General features: G+C 40.5%; 1 protein-coding gene across 1 annotated transcript in view; it reads right to left on the reverse strand.

Moving 5' to 3' along the window:
* The window catches only part of LOC142933895 (zinc metalloproteinase-disintegrin-like MTP4), an 18,099-nt gene extending 9,339 nt beyond the window's left edge, over positions 1–8,760 (reverse strand). The window contains exons 1-12 of the mRNA XM_076078183.1: positions 8,703–8,760; positions 6,788–6,876; positions 6,593–6,669; positions 6,339–6,417; positions 6,038–6,114; positions 5,006–5,189; positions 4,808–4,870; positions 4,461–4,532; positions 4,114–4,283; positions 3,262–3,343; positions 1,969–2,102; positions 885–1,062 (exon numbers count right to left, since the gene is read on the reverse strand). Of these exons, the coding sequence (XP_075934298.1) occupies positions 885–1,062; positions 1,969–2,102; positions 3,262–3,343; positions 4,114–4,283; positions 4,461–4,532; positions 4,808–4,870; positions 5,006–5,189; positions 6,038–6,114; positions 6,339–6,417; positions 6,593–6,669; positions 6,788–6,876; positions 8,703–8,760 (1,263 nt within the window). The remainder of the gene's footprint in view (positions 1–884; positions 1,063–1,968; positions 2,103–3,261; positions 3,344–4,113; positions 4,284–4,460; positions 4,533–4,807; positions 4,871–5,005; positions 5,190–6,037; positions 6,115–6,338; positions 6,418–6,592; positions 6,670–6,787; positions 6,877–8,702) is intronic.
* Positions 8,761–15,019: the final 6,259 nt, after the last annotated feature.

The raw sequence follows: 15,019 nt of genomic DNA on the forward strand, positions 1-15,019 counted from the left end.
GACTTTTGTCCTGCTTCTATCAATTAAAGGGTAGGAATCTTCAGCAACAAGGCACTCTTGCAGCATGCCGCCTTTTTCTTTTTTTTGGGTGGGGATGGGGGGGTTAGAGCGACTAAGCACACTCAGAGCTGGAGCTTGTTGTGCCTCTGCCGTATACCAGGAGAAGCTAAAGCAGGTCTGAACACATTCTCGGGCTGATTGGAATGAATCAGTGTTTAACTGTGTTGTTTAACCGTGAGGCGCTTTTCCATGTTAAGTATAATAATTCTGACGCCTGAAATTAGTGTTTATAAACTGTGGCTGTTCATTGTAAATATTCAAATTAATTAAATTTAACTTTACTGTAAATATACTAGTGTACAACAGAACACAACTGTGTAATTTCAAGATAGCTAAAAAATTCTAAAAGTACATATAAATTAAAAAACTTCAATAATTGGATTGCAGTTTGAACCCTGTAGTGAGCAGGTAGGAGGCTATGAGGTCTGAATAATGTGCAACCCAAACATCTTCAAAAGAGTTTAAAGAAAAGAAGATTGACTGCAATTTTCAAACGTGTTGGTGCATGTCAAACAGCCTCATTCTCTTAATAATAATAATAATACCTCTGGGCAAAATAACAAACTTAAAGAGTCAAGATCAGACGAAGGAAACAAGGTGTTGAGGCTCACTGTTGGAAAAAACAATAGCCTTGAGGCAGACACTCACCGACGCTGCTTAACATCAGCGCAGGGAATGCGTTTCACTTGTTATGCTGTCAGATGCTACATTGTAACATCGTTGGTATCATTTCCAAACCGTAATAATACCGAGGGGCGGCAACAAGGCTTATGACTGATGGACATAGGGGAGAATTCAATTAGTTTTGAATGAAGTTCGTTTACCCCCACACTGCCACAGTCACACTGTTCTCCTCTCTCCAAAAAACCGTTCCCGCAGACTGAAGGAGCCTCCAGGGTTCTGTAGTCCGGTTTGTCCAGGATGCAGTCGGGGCTGCGGCCCAGCAGGTATTTCTCGTAGTCGTTGCTGCTGCAGCTACTGAAAAACCGAGGAACATTCCAGCTGTGGAAGAAAAACAACAACTTTTACTTCCTTAAGTCCAAAGTCACATTCTTTGAAATACAATAAGACAATTAAAGTTTTTTTTAGTTTTTTTATAATGCACCTTGCCTCCTTTTAGCCTTTCAACAAAGCTGCCAAGAAACGGTTTTGGAGTGAATCCACCTGCTCTTATAGGTCTTTTTCACAGGAGACATTGTGACTTGTCATAGCAGGAAAAACGCACAATGTAAGTTCCGTTCTGTTAAGCTGCATTGTTAAAATGTCCCACTAAACCATGACAGTGCGACAGGCAGTCAGAAAGAGCAATATGAGGACCATGAAACATTCTGTTACCTTCTCACTCGTAAACACGCCCAGCGAGTGATGCAGCATTGTGTCCACCTCTCTATAATTATCTGTCCTTAGTACAAGTCAATATCTATTTTTATAAGATTGTTTCCAAAATTCACGTTTTTTGTCTAACTAAATATTTTGCTTTAATCCATATTTGTTGGCGTTTAGCCTTTCAAAATTTTCATTTTCATTCTATGCATTCTTCTTTCTTGTCAAAACTTGGCAATACCCACAATGCAACTTAACGCTAACGCTAGCCTCACGCAGAGATGAGAACCGTGCTACAGAGCTCTGGAAAACCTCCTTTCTAACTCAACCCGCTGTTATTTTTCCTTATTCTAACTTGTAATCACAGACCCAACCGATGCTGACAATTCATATTTCAAACAGCTCCCTCTGGAGCCACAAAAGGGCTTCACACAACTTTGTTCACATGTGCAGTAGTGCTCCCTGTACATGAACTTTGATGAGTGAAATCTGTTGGGTAGATTTAAGATTGTATGAAACTTCTGTCATTTGCTTGTAAAACAAAAGACTCACTTTTTTGATAGTTTATTCATCAACTTTTCTTACCTGAGTGCTGGAGCCATGATGCAGCTCTCACCAGAACAAGCACAGGTGCTGGAGTCGTCATGGTTCATGCCCAGGTTATGGCCCATCTCATGAGCCAGGGTTGCAGCCACTGCGATGGGCCGGTCATTGTGATCCTGAGAGATGGAACTCTTTCAATTTAGTCCCTTTTATTTGCATTTCACATTTGTTTAAAGCAAACAAGACAAAATATCTGTTTCCTCAATCTGCTGTGTTTGTTTTTGATGACCACAGTAATGTTCCCATGACAGAGTCTAGACATGTGCTGCACCACAGTTGAAGAATTTCAAAATCACCATTTGGTAGAAAGTTACACTTCCTCTTTATGAAGTTATTCATAAGTTATTCATTCTTTATTAACAAATAACAGAAGTTCAGATTTTTGGTAACTTATTGATGATAGTGGGGAACTTAGTTGGCAAATTTATGTCGTAATGGACACAAATGACAAACGATTTTGATTGTGTACTGATGTTAATTTAATAAAATATGAGTTATGTACACTGACTACACAGACAGAATTTTGTACTTATTGGGAATTTGGCTACCTCAGATTTTGTTACTCATAAACAAACAAGTAGTAGCTCTGTCATCATTCAGTTTATCAGTGATGGGAATGTATTATGATCACATCATTGTTCTACCTATTCTACCAAGATCTGGTTGGTCTGATTCTAACCACTTTTATGTTGCAGTTCAGATCAGATGTTTTTCTTGAGGGACAGTCCACTGAACTGTCCATCTCTGACTGTAACTCTTGAGAATAGGAACTCATTTTTACTCGTGCAGATGGTGGCCATTTTTTATTTTCCTTTCAGATTATTCACTAAGACTTTCTATTTGTGAAAGAGGATACCTTTATGGTTTATAATACAAGTAAAATTGCCATTTTGCTATTTGTGTGACGTCAGCTACATTATTACTGGACTACTTAGGTACAGTGTTGCTTTGAGCTAAATGCTAACAATAGCAATACTGACATGCTAATGTTTAGCAGGTAGTGTTCTTACTTTTGTGTGTTAGTACACTAACATTTTCTATTTAGAACTTAAAACAAGCACAGTTGAGGCTGAGGGTTTTTATTTTGCAGGTATTTGGTCATAAAGCAAATCATAAATGGTGCTACAGAAAAACTCACTTCGTACAAAATTGTATGGCAATCCATCCAACAGTTTGTTGAGATATTTCAGTCTGGACCAAAGTGGTGGACCGACCAACAGACTGACCCTATTATGACAGAGCCATGCTGTTAGCTACTTCTCAGGAACACCTTACCTGTGTTACTCCAACAGAGTGACCTGAGCAAAGAGTCCCAATGTAAGCCAATCCCACGGTTCCTCCTTCAAAGTCAATACCACTGAAAGACAAGCAATGGTTTGGTTATGAAATGACTCGCCATGTCAACATGAACTAAATTGGCAACATGTGGTTTGTTTTGCGGTGATAAAATAACCAAGTATCTTAGTAGTATTTTAAAGACTCTGTTCCAAAATGTTTGTTTGTTTGTGGGGAGGAGAGTTAATGTGATGTCAACGGCTTGTTGGCACTTCCTGGAAGCCAAAGATAACTTTCATATACGTGTTTGTTCAGCTTATCAAGATCACACGCCTCTTCCTCTTGATTGGAGTTACACAGGCTATTGCTTAAGGCCAGTAATGCTACCTGGAGGCAATTGTGTGCGACTGTCATAATACAGGCGTTCTCTGTATTTGATACATGCAAACATTATCCGTTATACCACATCTAATGTTAAAAGCCAATCAATGTGCAAAGACAAGCCTGATAAGGAAACCTCCGGTGCATGGAGCTCATTGTACATCAAGAACGTCAAACTTGTGAAACATGGCTGGTTGTGCACTTTTAAGAGGGAAGCCAGAAATCTCACCCTTCTATTTCATCAAGAAATTTAAACTGAGATAGAGAATGACGGGTTAATGACGGGTTAATTCTGAAGCCTGGCCCCATGCTAACTATTAATCCGAAGAGCAACAACAGTGAATGGTAGAAAAGAAAGTGGGAGTTAATAAGTAAGCAACAGTCATAAAAAAGTACATATATAGAGACATTATAATTAATCATTTACAAAATTTGAGACTGATGGTCTCCACTTCTAGAGACCGTTCAGACCTGATAAGGTGTGCGTTGTCATGCTTTTTCTTTTTCAGCAGCTCAGAGTTCCTCCAATTCATGAAAGCCCCCAGGTTGGCCCCGGCCGGGGGGGTCACATGGATCAAGTCCCGAGCGGACCAGATCTCCAGCCCCACCAGAGCAATGAAGGTCCTCAGTGGCTTGTACACCTGCAAGCAAGCAGGACATCACTGTTGACTTTTTTCAAATAAGGAGACATAATTATCAGGAAAAGACATTAAAAAAATGTAACAAAAATAGATATTTTCTAGAGATTGCAGCTGACAGTGGCTGTGTGTCATATGTGTTCTGCAATTTGCCCAGAAACAGCAGAAGCACTGACTCACCATGTTGACAAAGTTGACAATTTCAAATATCCTCTTTCTCACTCGTATCTGATCTCGCTGCATCTTCACATACTGAAACACCACATCGTCACGTTAGAGCACGGTCACATCCTGTTTCTCAGCAGCTGATTCATTATAAATCACCCAATGATTCATTGCTGACTTTGTCCCCAAAAATAACAATGTCTGATTCTTATCAGACGAAAATCTGCGGAGGTTTACCAACATTGGAAAGACATGTTTAGCTAAATCACTCACAAAAACTGTGCAAAGTTAGCAAGAAAATGACTTCCTGTTTAATCTGAACATTATGGTTTTCACAGTGAATTTCCATGTGTGTATCTTACCGCACGATTATCAACAACAAGGACGAGCTCAATGTATTTTTGTTTCTGGATGATAGATATACCCTTCAGGACAAAAGAACAAAGCAGGTAAAGACAATTTTAAATGCATGTCCTGTTTTTTAAGCTTTAAAATGATTAGATTTGTCTGATCTTGTCATTAAATTGCTGATTTTTCTTTGCAGGACGTTTTGACGTTACCGCTGATCTGGAGCGGCTCCGGCTTGTCGGGGGTTCGAAGTCGTCGCTCCAGCTGGTGTTAGTGACGCCGCACACCGCGGGCGTGGAGTTCTTGTCGTTAAAAGTCATCACCGCGTGGTCCCCCTCGTCGCCACCAGACAGGGGCTCAATCAAGTACCTCTGGGCCGACATTCTGAAGTAACCCCTGCAACGAGATCACGCCGTTTAGGTCTACAGACGTTGCTTTGGGGCAGAAATAAATCCATTGGATGAGTCACCCCTCAGTTCCTTTTTGTTTTTTATTTCAAGAGCCACTAGCTGACAATCATGCTTGAACATGAACTCAAAATCGGAATACTGTTGTAACTGCTCTTTATATATCACATACAATAAGCTCAGTTCATTAATTGGTTTCTAACTTGAGATCAAGACCTGTCCAAAGGCTCACACATTGTTTATAATCCATTAATTTTGGACATTCATAGACCTTTTTCTCAAATCATAGACATCTGAAATAAAACAAGAGGCCTCAAATACACACTGCTTTTTGTAAGGGGTCACAAGCCAAGAAGATTGGTAGACACCAGTTTAATCTTTGATCAGTTGGTAATGCGTTTCTCATGTTTTAAAGAGTGTTAATCTGAAAAGTAACTAGTAACTGTCATGTAAATGTAGTGCACTAAAAAGTGCCATAAAGTAGAAGTATAAAGTAGCGTGAAATGGAAATACTTCAGTAAAGTAACAAATAACTCGAAATTGGACTTGAGTACAGTACTTTAGTCAATGTACTTAGTTACTTTCCACCACTGGTTTACAGTGAACTCCGTTACCTCAATACAGAAATCTGATTCACTGGCTTCATCCGTTTAGGTTTAATCCAATATTACAATATAATATTGTTAGCATGACGTTCTCTCCTTTCACTCTGTTTGTATCCTCACTATTTTGAGATACCATGTGGGAGTGGCTGGTTTTTGGATGATTCAAGGACAACTCAACTCTACTTTCATACTTTCAAGTAAAGTCAAAGAGAGGATGGTTTGAGGGCCTCACCTGAGTCCATCACAAGTGCTGATGCTAACGGATGACTGGCTGTCATTCACAATACTCCCATGATAGTAGCAGTGATCCTGACAAAGACACAGGGATGATAAAAGCGTCAGCAAATAAGGAAATCCAAACTATCTGGCATTTGCTCACATGACGGCATAACTGTTAAAAGGTCTAAGAAACATTTGTGGAATTTGGTCTTCGAAGCTTAAGAACGTGGTTTAGAGGAGACACTGTACTTTGAGGTAAGTCACATCTGATCCACGGGGAACTGAAACTTGCCGCTCAAAGGCAAAATACCTACGACGTCATCCGGAGCTGTGGTGACTTGAGTCCCGTCTTCTTGGTAGTAGGTCTCCGTGTAGTCTTTGGTGAGTAATTCACTGATGATGAAAAGAGATCAAAATAATCAAATCCATGATTTATCAGACTTAGTTTTGGGATCTGGGTTAAAACACACCAAATGTAAAACCAGGAAGTAGCCCTTAAACTTTGCTTTAAACATTGATGTGCCCCGATAATACACAGAGGCATGCCATTAGGGATGTAATAACTTACTGATTTCTTTCGAGTCGCATTTCGATGTCTCTTCCTCCCACCGTCATAGCATACTTAACGGTCTCTGGCCTGAGATGCTGCGCAAAGGAAAGGTGCATTCTTATTTTCCTGTGACTAACAGCACAACCATTACTTAACTGTGTTTGCAAGAACAGCTCAAATTGTCCTTATAATTTGAAAAACAGAAAAATGCACCTCTGTATGTCTCTTTCTAACTGAGTGAAGTCTGATGGGTCGAACAACCTCGTAGTCCTTCACCTCGTCAAAGTCGTGGCCATGGCTCTCTGTGGAGATACAACACACATCGTGTTACTTAGTGATAACAAAGTTTGCCATATGTCCAAACAACGCCAGTGTAAATTCACCTACGTAGCAAAACACATTTTAAAGAGACAGTGTGTATGTTTTAGTGACACCTAGTGGTTTGTGACATGTAACCAACTAATTTTAATTTCTTATACTATATTGATCCCTTTAAGGGGGAAATGTGTCTCTGCATTTGACCCATCCCTGTAGATAGGGAGCAGTGGGCTGCCAATGGCAGGCGCCCGGGGAGCCATTAGGGGTTCAGTGTATTGCTCATGGACACGTGATACGTCCCAGTCGAGGATTGAACCGTTGACCTTGCAGTTACCAGACAACCCTCTTAACCCAGTGAGCCACGGTCGCCCCAAAGTCTCTGCTTTGTCTCAGCCGACTAAAAAACCCTTTTGATCATTCGATCATTCGTGCTATAATTGTGTGAACATAGCGGCGGTGGCCAACTGAATTAGGTTACTTTCGTCACTTTCGTTTACATGTTCACAGATGTACTGATAAAGTATTGGCGTTTTACTTGCGAATATTTTATTGCACGTACAGTAACAAGCTTAGCTGCCGCAAACTTTTAGTATCCTTAACTTCACTTGGTTCACTTCACCACAGCGGCATATCTGATCGCGCTTCGCATGTGTCGGTGTTGTTGTTACACACTGTCCTTTTAAATGACAAGATTGATGCCACTCCCATGTCTGATGGTTAGCTTAGCATAAAAGCTGGAAACAGCGGGGGGGGGAAACAGCTGTTCCGTCTCTGTCCAAAGGCAACAAAATCCACCTACAAGCCCCTCTGAAGATCACAAATGAACACGTCACATCTTGTTTGTACATGAACCCTCGGCATTAACAGGACATGTTCAGACACACTATTTGTAGCAATTGTCCCACCTAATTGGAAAAAATGAAAAAAGTTCTGTATCAAACTATTTCCTTTCACAAATTTGGGAAAATATCATAAAAGCAGCAAAAGGTGAGGGCAGCAAATGAGCCAATAGCTCAGGGTTTATTTTCTCAGTTTGATGCACCTCCTGTGACCCCGTCTGCATACTGAATGACCCCCATAAGGGCCCTGACCCTCAAGGTGAGAATATCTGCTCTAGCCCCATGGCCCATGCAGAAAAGACAGAAAAACAATGACACCCCAAAGCTATAAGCCTACTTATTTTTTAAAAGTTCCTGATTTTGAAATTCTGGAAGTTTTAACGTCGACATCTTCCACCTCATCGTAGCCAAACATGGAGGTATTACATGGCCTGTTACGCTGTAGCACCTGACAAGGGCGGGAGCTTTGCTGTGATTGGAAGTCCGGCCTCGACGGTGTGTCACAACATCAGCAGTATGTCTAAAGTAATGCCCCATTGGTTCTCTTGGCTTAGGAAGCGTTTATTAGACGGTATAGAGAGTGTCTACAGTGTAACGACAGCAGTGAGGGCTCATTACTTGGTAGGTCACTCTTTAGGATTCCCTTTCTAATCACATGTTGCAAAAGCATTAGGTCCAAAAAGCTCCATTATCACTGATGCAGGGTTAAACTCAGTGAAAGGTATCGAACATATATTCAGATGGAGACAAATCATTCATTATCTTGAAACGGATGGAAGCTACATGGTGCCTTTAAGTCTTCAGAACAGTCATTTTATTTATAAAACAATATATCATATCACATTTAATCATGTGTTTTACTTTATGCCTCAGGAGCAGACGCCCACAAGTGCTTCAAATAAACAGGCTAGGACAGGCTTTAGTTATTAATCGGCCCGGCCGAGTGGAGGTAACAGTATCCAGTGACTCACCTGAGGGCTTGAGCGAGGCATATAGGATGAGGACCCACAATAGGAGTGTTCCCGTCATTGTCTCGAGTGCAGACGGTCTCACTGTAACAGAGCAGATCGGTGCTCTGATCAGGACTTTATGCTGTGTCTACCTGCATGCTGTGTGAGGCCACACCTTCTCCTGAACCTGTCACAGCGACTTCCTTATTGACGACGGATTCACAACACGCTCACAACCGGCCTGAACACGCCCCGGTGCTTCTCTGAGAGAATGCAGGAAGGATACCAGCTGAGAGTACTGTGGTCAGGGCTTAGCTTGCAGGTCTCCCACGTTTGGTTGCATGACAAAGTTTCACATGCAGTCCCACGCATTAATACATACGGATTTTTAAACATTCCTACCTTTTTGCTGGATCTAAATTTCAGCCATTTCTTCTTTTTCCAGCAGTGTGTCTCATCCTGTGTTGTAACTGACTGACTCACAGTACTCAAGCCACATGGTGATTTCCACACGCACGTCAGTTGTCACTCTGCCGTCATCACATCGTAAAGTTTCACAACCTTTTTTATTTTGGACAAATTAAGGCATGAAGATTGAGCTCCGTCTGCAAGCGGTGTGGATGCGTCTTATCTCCTGCTCCTCTGTGCCTCACCCACCGGACGCAGGCCCGGGGGTCACAGCAGAGACAAAGTGTCAGAAGACAATAAGGCCAATGTGCGCGCTCCCTCAGCGGCAGGCTGGGGACATTTGAGGACACAGAGAAGTGTGTCGGTGTTAAAGTAACATACACATGCAGTGTTATCTTCAGTGTAACAATAGAGATTCAGTGTCAGGGGTCTTGCTGTGTGAAAGCAGGTTTCATGTTGGCAGTGTGATGGAATGATCAGAATAATATTCACACTACAAAGAAAGCCTCATGGGTCAATTACAAAGACCACAGCAACACGCAGAGTTCTGAGGGAAAACTAGAGGATCACTGCAATAACAGATGATCTCTAGTTACATAAGGACTGCCTGGTGAGAACGTATTGCATCGTACATGGGGTGACCATATGGTTGTTCAGTGTGACGTCAGGCACCCCTCGTTGAGGACATGACCTAAACACCGAACATCTGAACTGAACTGAACCTAAACATCTGAACAATTGCCTCACTGTGAGTGCGGAGGCCACACTGCACTCACACCAGGAGTCAGAATCCCTCTTTTATTTTATTTTTTACGGCTTTTACCCTCTGGCTGAAAAAGAGCACATATATACAGTGCAAATCATCATTGACGCTTCATTGCAAATCATCATTGACGCTTCATTGCAAATCATCATTGACGCTGGTTCTGAAAGCTTCTTAAACAACATAGACATGCATCTGTGTGAACTGACGGAGGTATTGGCTGCTGTAATCCGTTCTCCTCTCCACACTGGCTGTAAAGAACAAGTGATGGGGGAGAAAATCTGCCGTCCTCGTTCTGTGCAATTATGCGTTCCAAAGTTTTTTTTATCTCATACTATATGTGACATTTTTTTACATTTCTATGGCATACTTGGCCCTTTTTTTCATGATATGTTATATTACATACAATACCAGCGTTTCTCTATCTTTTTTCTTGGGATGAACTTTTTGAAAATGACAAGTCACCCAATTTCACAATATCTATCGATCGATCTATAAATCGCGTGAAGAGAGAATTTGTGAACATTTTTACTTCTATTTTTCCGCATCACCTCATATTATCTTGAATAGGTAAAACCAGCCGCTTTAAAGAGGTGCACATTTGATAAATTACACATTTTATGGATTCGTAACTATATATAAATATATACACGTGTTAAATACTTTATAAATGAGACCAAATAAATGCATTTAGTGGGGGTTATCAGGTTCTCCGAATGTTTATAAGTAGACTACAGTTATCAGAACAGGACACACACCCAGGCTCCTCGTGTGGCTCAAAGGGGAACTGCAGATATAAATATTAAGGGGAGACACTGCAGGTGAAAACTTTTTAACCAGATTATCACCATGAATCTTCCCCAGTTGATTACTTACATTAAAACAATTCGTTTTTGTATTGCAAGTTTTCTGAAATATGTTTAAATATGCAGTTGAGGCATACTCACAGAAATCTGAACACTGGATAATTCTTGTTTCATTTTGTTGACATGTTAGAGTCAAAAGGTTTTTACAAAGGGAATCTCTTTGCATCACTCTCTAAATCAGAAACATCTTGATTACTTGTTTTTGTTAGAGACTGCAGGCAAAACTACAGCATTATCAATCCCAAGGACATCATCTACCAAACAGCTGAAAACATCTGTAATAACTTAAGACACTGGGTCGGGAGCACATGCTCACTACGCTGAAGAGGAGCGAGGTTGGTTTTAATTCATGACATTTCTCTGAAGGGTGGAGCTCAACAGGTATTGGTTGAAGAGGATCAGCCAGTTCATCAACTGTACGAAACAGAAAGTTCAACTTCTGTTGATATAAAAAAGCTCATTAACACTTCACATTGATGTGGTCGCGAATCATAGAACGGTCCACCACCACACATCTAATGAGAACCTGAGAGACCTCTGGGACACACTAACACTCTGAGGCCTTCTTCTTTATCCATGGCTTCATTTAATATTAGATCAGTAGACAGTAGAGTGATTTAATTACCTCTCATACAGTGGATTGCTTCTTACTAAGGGAAACTTGGCTCGATCAAACTGGGTTTAAGGAAATGATTGCGGCCTCACCCCCTAACTACAGCTTCCTGTCCTGGTCCACTGGAACATGTTGGAGGGTTTGCAGTTTTATATATGACTTCTTACAATGTATACTTCTGTCTTTTGGTAACTATCAATCCTTATCTTGAATATCAGTAGACCCTTTCTTTCGTATCTCAGTAATAAAAAAACATCGTATAGTATGTTTCAAAAAGCCATACAAAGGCACGGTATAGTCATTGTATAATATCTCAAAAAAGTCATAAAAAAGTAATAGTATGTCGAAGAAAGTAATTAAAAAGTCATAGTAAAGTATGTCCAAAAAAATCACAATATAGTATGTCACTGAAAAACTTCAGAAGATACAGAATGTCGAAAGAAGTCATGACAAAGTAAAAGCATAGTATGTCAAAAGAAAACACTGCAACAAGTCAAAAAATAGTATATTATGTCGAAAAAGTTATAGAATACTAAGTCATAAAAAAAAAGTCAGACTATAGTGTGTCGAGAAAAGTCATAAAAAAGTAATATAGTCCTAAAGGTCATAAATGCAGTTATCAATTATAACTTGTTAAAAACAGGCATAGTATAGAATGAATATATATATATATATATATATATATATATATATATATATATATATATATATATATATATATATATATATATATATATATATATATATATATATATCAAAACGGTCATGAGAAAGTCACAGTACAGTTTAGAGCAGGGGTCACCAACCTTTTTGAAACTGAGAGCTACTTCAAGGGTACCGAGTGGTACGAATGGCGACTTGTTTGATACAAACTTCATAAATAACAAGGTTGCACAGATCACCTTTTAATAATAATAATAATAATAATAAATGTGAAGACTGTCTGATCACATGTCAATGTTAATTATTCCTCACAATAATTATTAACAATGATGGTAGGAAACACAGATATATATAAACATGCAACATTTATTTCTGTTAATCTGTTTCAACATTTGAAAGTCAGAGGACTGTAACAAGTCCCATGTTTATACAAATGATCAGTTATGTAAGATAAAAAATCAACTCTTTCACTTTTTTTAAATGAATCCTATTACATTAGTACTAATCACGCAACAAATCATAACATCTTTGAACAAATTATTTTTCACATTTTTGTGCAATATTTGAGTTTAATGTTGTTTTCAATGAAAACATTATGTTATCTCTTTCTTTGTCTGTAAATGTCTGTTCGTGCATACTCTTCACCAATGTACTGTAATCTGGTGTATAATTTGACACTGCAACTCTGAGTGAGTCTTGTGCATCAATAAGTTCTGTGTTTGTTCTTGATGAAGTTCATGTCAGAAAAGGCTGATTCACAGAGATAGGTTGAACCAAAAAGGCAGGCAACTTTCATAGCTGCTGTGCATACACCTTTGTACCTTTCTGTGCCCACAAGGCACCAACAGTTTGTTGCAGACCAGCGGTGGGCCGTCAGGGCCTGCAAAGCCTTCTCTGCTGGCCTAAGCACAATCACTAAGTTATATCTATTTTATAATTTATTAATTGTTCTTAAATACACTACATGTATAATAATTCATATAAATATTTCCCCATTATCTTATGTTCTCATTGCACAGCTCCTGTCTTCCTCAGTTGCTCTGCTTCCAGTGCAGCTTGTTTTAAGTAGAGCTTTTATCCAATCAGATTTCACCTCTGTGTCTCTAGGTAAGAACAGAGGCCTGCAGACTCACAAGTGAATCCATGTGCAGTTTAAGTGAATGGAGACGATATTGTTGATTGTCATAGTGTTCAACCAGTCAGATCTTTAGTCTGACATGTTGGGCGTATTCTTTGACGTGTCAGAGCTGCTAGCTGGACTACAAGTAGGTCAGCATTAGTGCAGCTCAGTGTCCAGGTGCAGCTCTGCAGTGAGGTGCAGCGTGTGCTGTGATTGGTCAGTGGGCGAGCACGTGACTATCGTGAAACGAAGCTTAAAGTAGCCATCAAAGCTTAGTCGGAGTAGTGAGAGTTCAAATTGAAAGATATGGAAGAAATTATGACATTTTTTGCATTTTGCTTGGTGTAGATTATTATTATTTTACCTGCTTTGTTTTTTTAACACTCAATGGCTGAAGGAGGAGAAACAGATTAGTGAGTTGGGATTTAACCGGATTAAACTCTTAGTCAACAAAGAAAGGAGGATGGAGTTTGTCTTTAAGTCAACTGGTTTGTTTCTTTACATCTAACATCTGAATGGCCCTCCAGTGTGCAGCAGAATGCGTGTTGCGCTGTTGTTTTCCCGTTTACGCTAGTAAACGCTAGTTTACGTAGCCTCGTGCGGTCCCTCAGCTGTTTTTTGTTGTTCCGGGTTCAGAGGTCACACAGCCAGTTGTCTCCTACGTGAGCGAAGAAAACATTATATTTCCTACAATTTAAGCTGTAGCGCCATCATGAGGTTATTAGGAGGTGTTTCAGCTGCAGGACAGCAGTGAAGGCCCAGCTATAACATGCACGGCCCGCCACTGGAGTTTGAAAACCTGTTCTCAAACTCTTGCCCTAGTCTGTTTATGACTTGAGAGGACTTTTCTAGCTTTGTCAGAAGCCCCAGATGCTGAAGCATCGTCATTCAACACTGACTGTACGGAGGGAATGTGCAGCACTTTTTTTCTATGTAAATGCACAGAGAAAATGTTCATCTTAGCTTTAAATGCGTTTACAGCACTTATGTCAGCAACAGTTTTACCTTTCCCTTGCAGCTCACAGTTCAAATGGTTCGGTTTCTCAGTGATGTCCATTAAAAATTCAAGGTCAAGGATCCACTCAGAGTCCTCCAGCAACGAGGCATCTTCCCCTTTGGATTGCATGAACTCTTTGATTTCGCCCAAAAGTGATAAAAAACACTGCAAAATTCGTCCCCTGCTGAGCCATGGGAATTCTGTGTGTAGTAACAGGTCACCATATTCAGCTGACAGCTCCTCCAATAGCACCTTGAATGTCCTGTGTTGTTTGGCTTTGGAGCGGATGCCATTTATGATCTTCACGACAGGAGTCATCACATGATCAACGCTGGTTACTTTTGCACATAGCGCCTGCTGGTGAATGATGCAGTAATATCCCGTTAGTTTCATCGTGTCTCTGTGTCTATCTCTGTGTGTGTCTGTGTGTGTGTGTGTGTGTGTGTGTCTGTGTGTTCCCCTGATTGCACTCATCCTACTCACCTGCCCGGTCCACCCAGCTGCCTCCAATCCTCTCATTACCCAACATATATACTCCCCTGCTTTCCCCGCTCCGGTTGTCAGATCGTCATTGTTCTTCCCCTTGTGCTCCTTGTGTCTCCCGTGCTGTTCCCTCGAGTGGATTCAATTATTTTTGACTTTGCCCTTTTGTTTGTTTTTGCTCGCTCCCGTTTGGAGTCGCTTTAAGTTTTTGTTTATTTCTCTTTTGATGACCATAAAGACTCTTATTTCTAACCTTCACCTCGTCTCCAGTGTCGGTCTCTGCTCATGAGTCTTAGCCCAGCCCTGAACCGTGACAGATGCAGTGGTAATGTAGACATTTTGGGACATTTTGCATTGCGCAATGAAGCCTGCATGCCGGCCCGTCATGGCGGGAGCCCCGTCTGTCACCGACACCAGCTTTTCTA

This window comes from Anarhichas minor, unplaced genomic scaffold, assembly GCF_050575085.1.
Source record: "Anarhichas minor isolate MPS153535 unplaced genomic scaffold, ASM5057508v1 ptg000063l, whole genome shotgun sequence".
NCBI classification, from domain to species: Eukaryota; Metazoa; Chordata; class Actinopteri; order Perciformes; family Anarhichadidae; genus Anarhichas; species Anarhichas minor.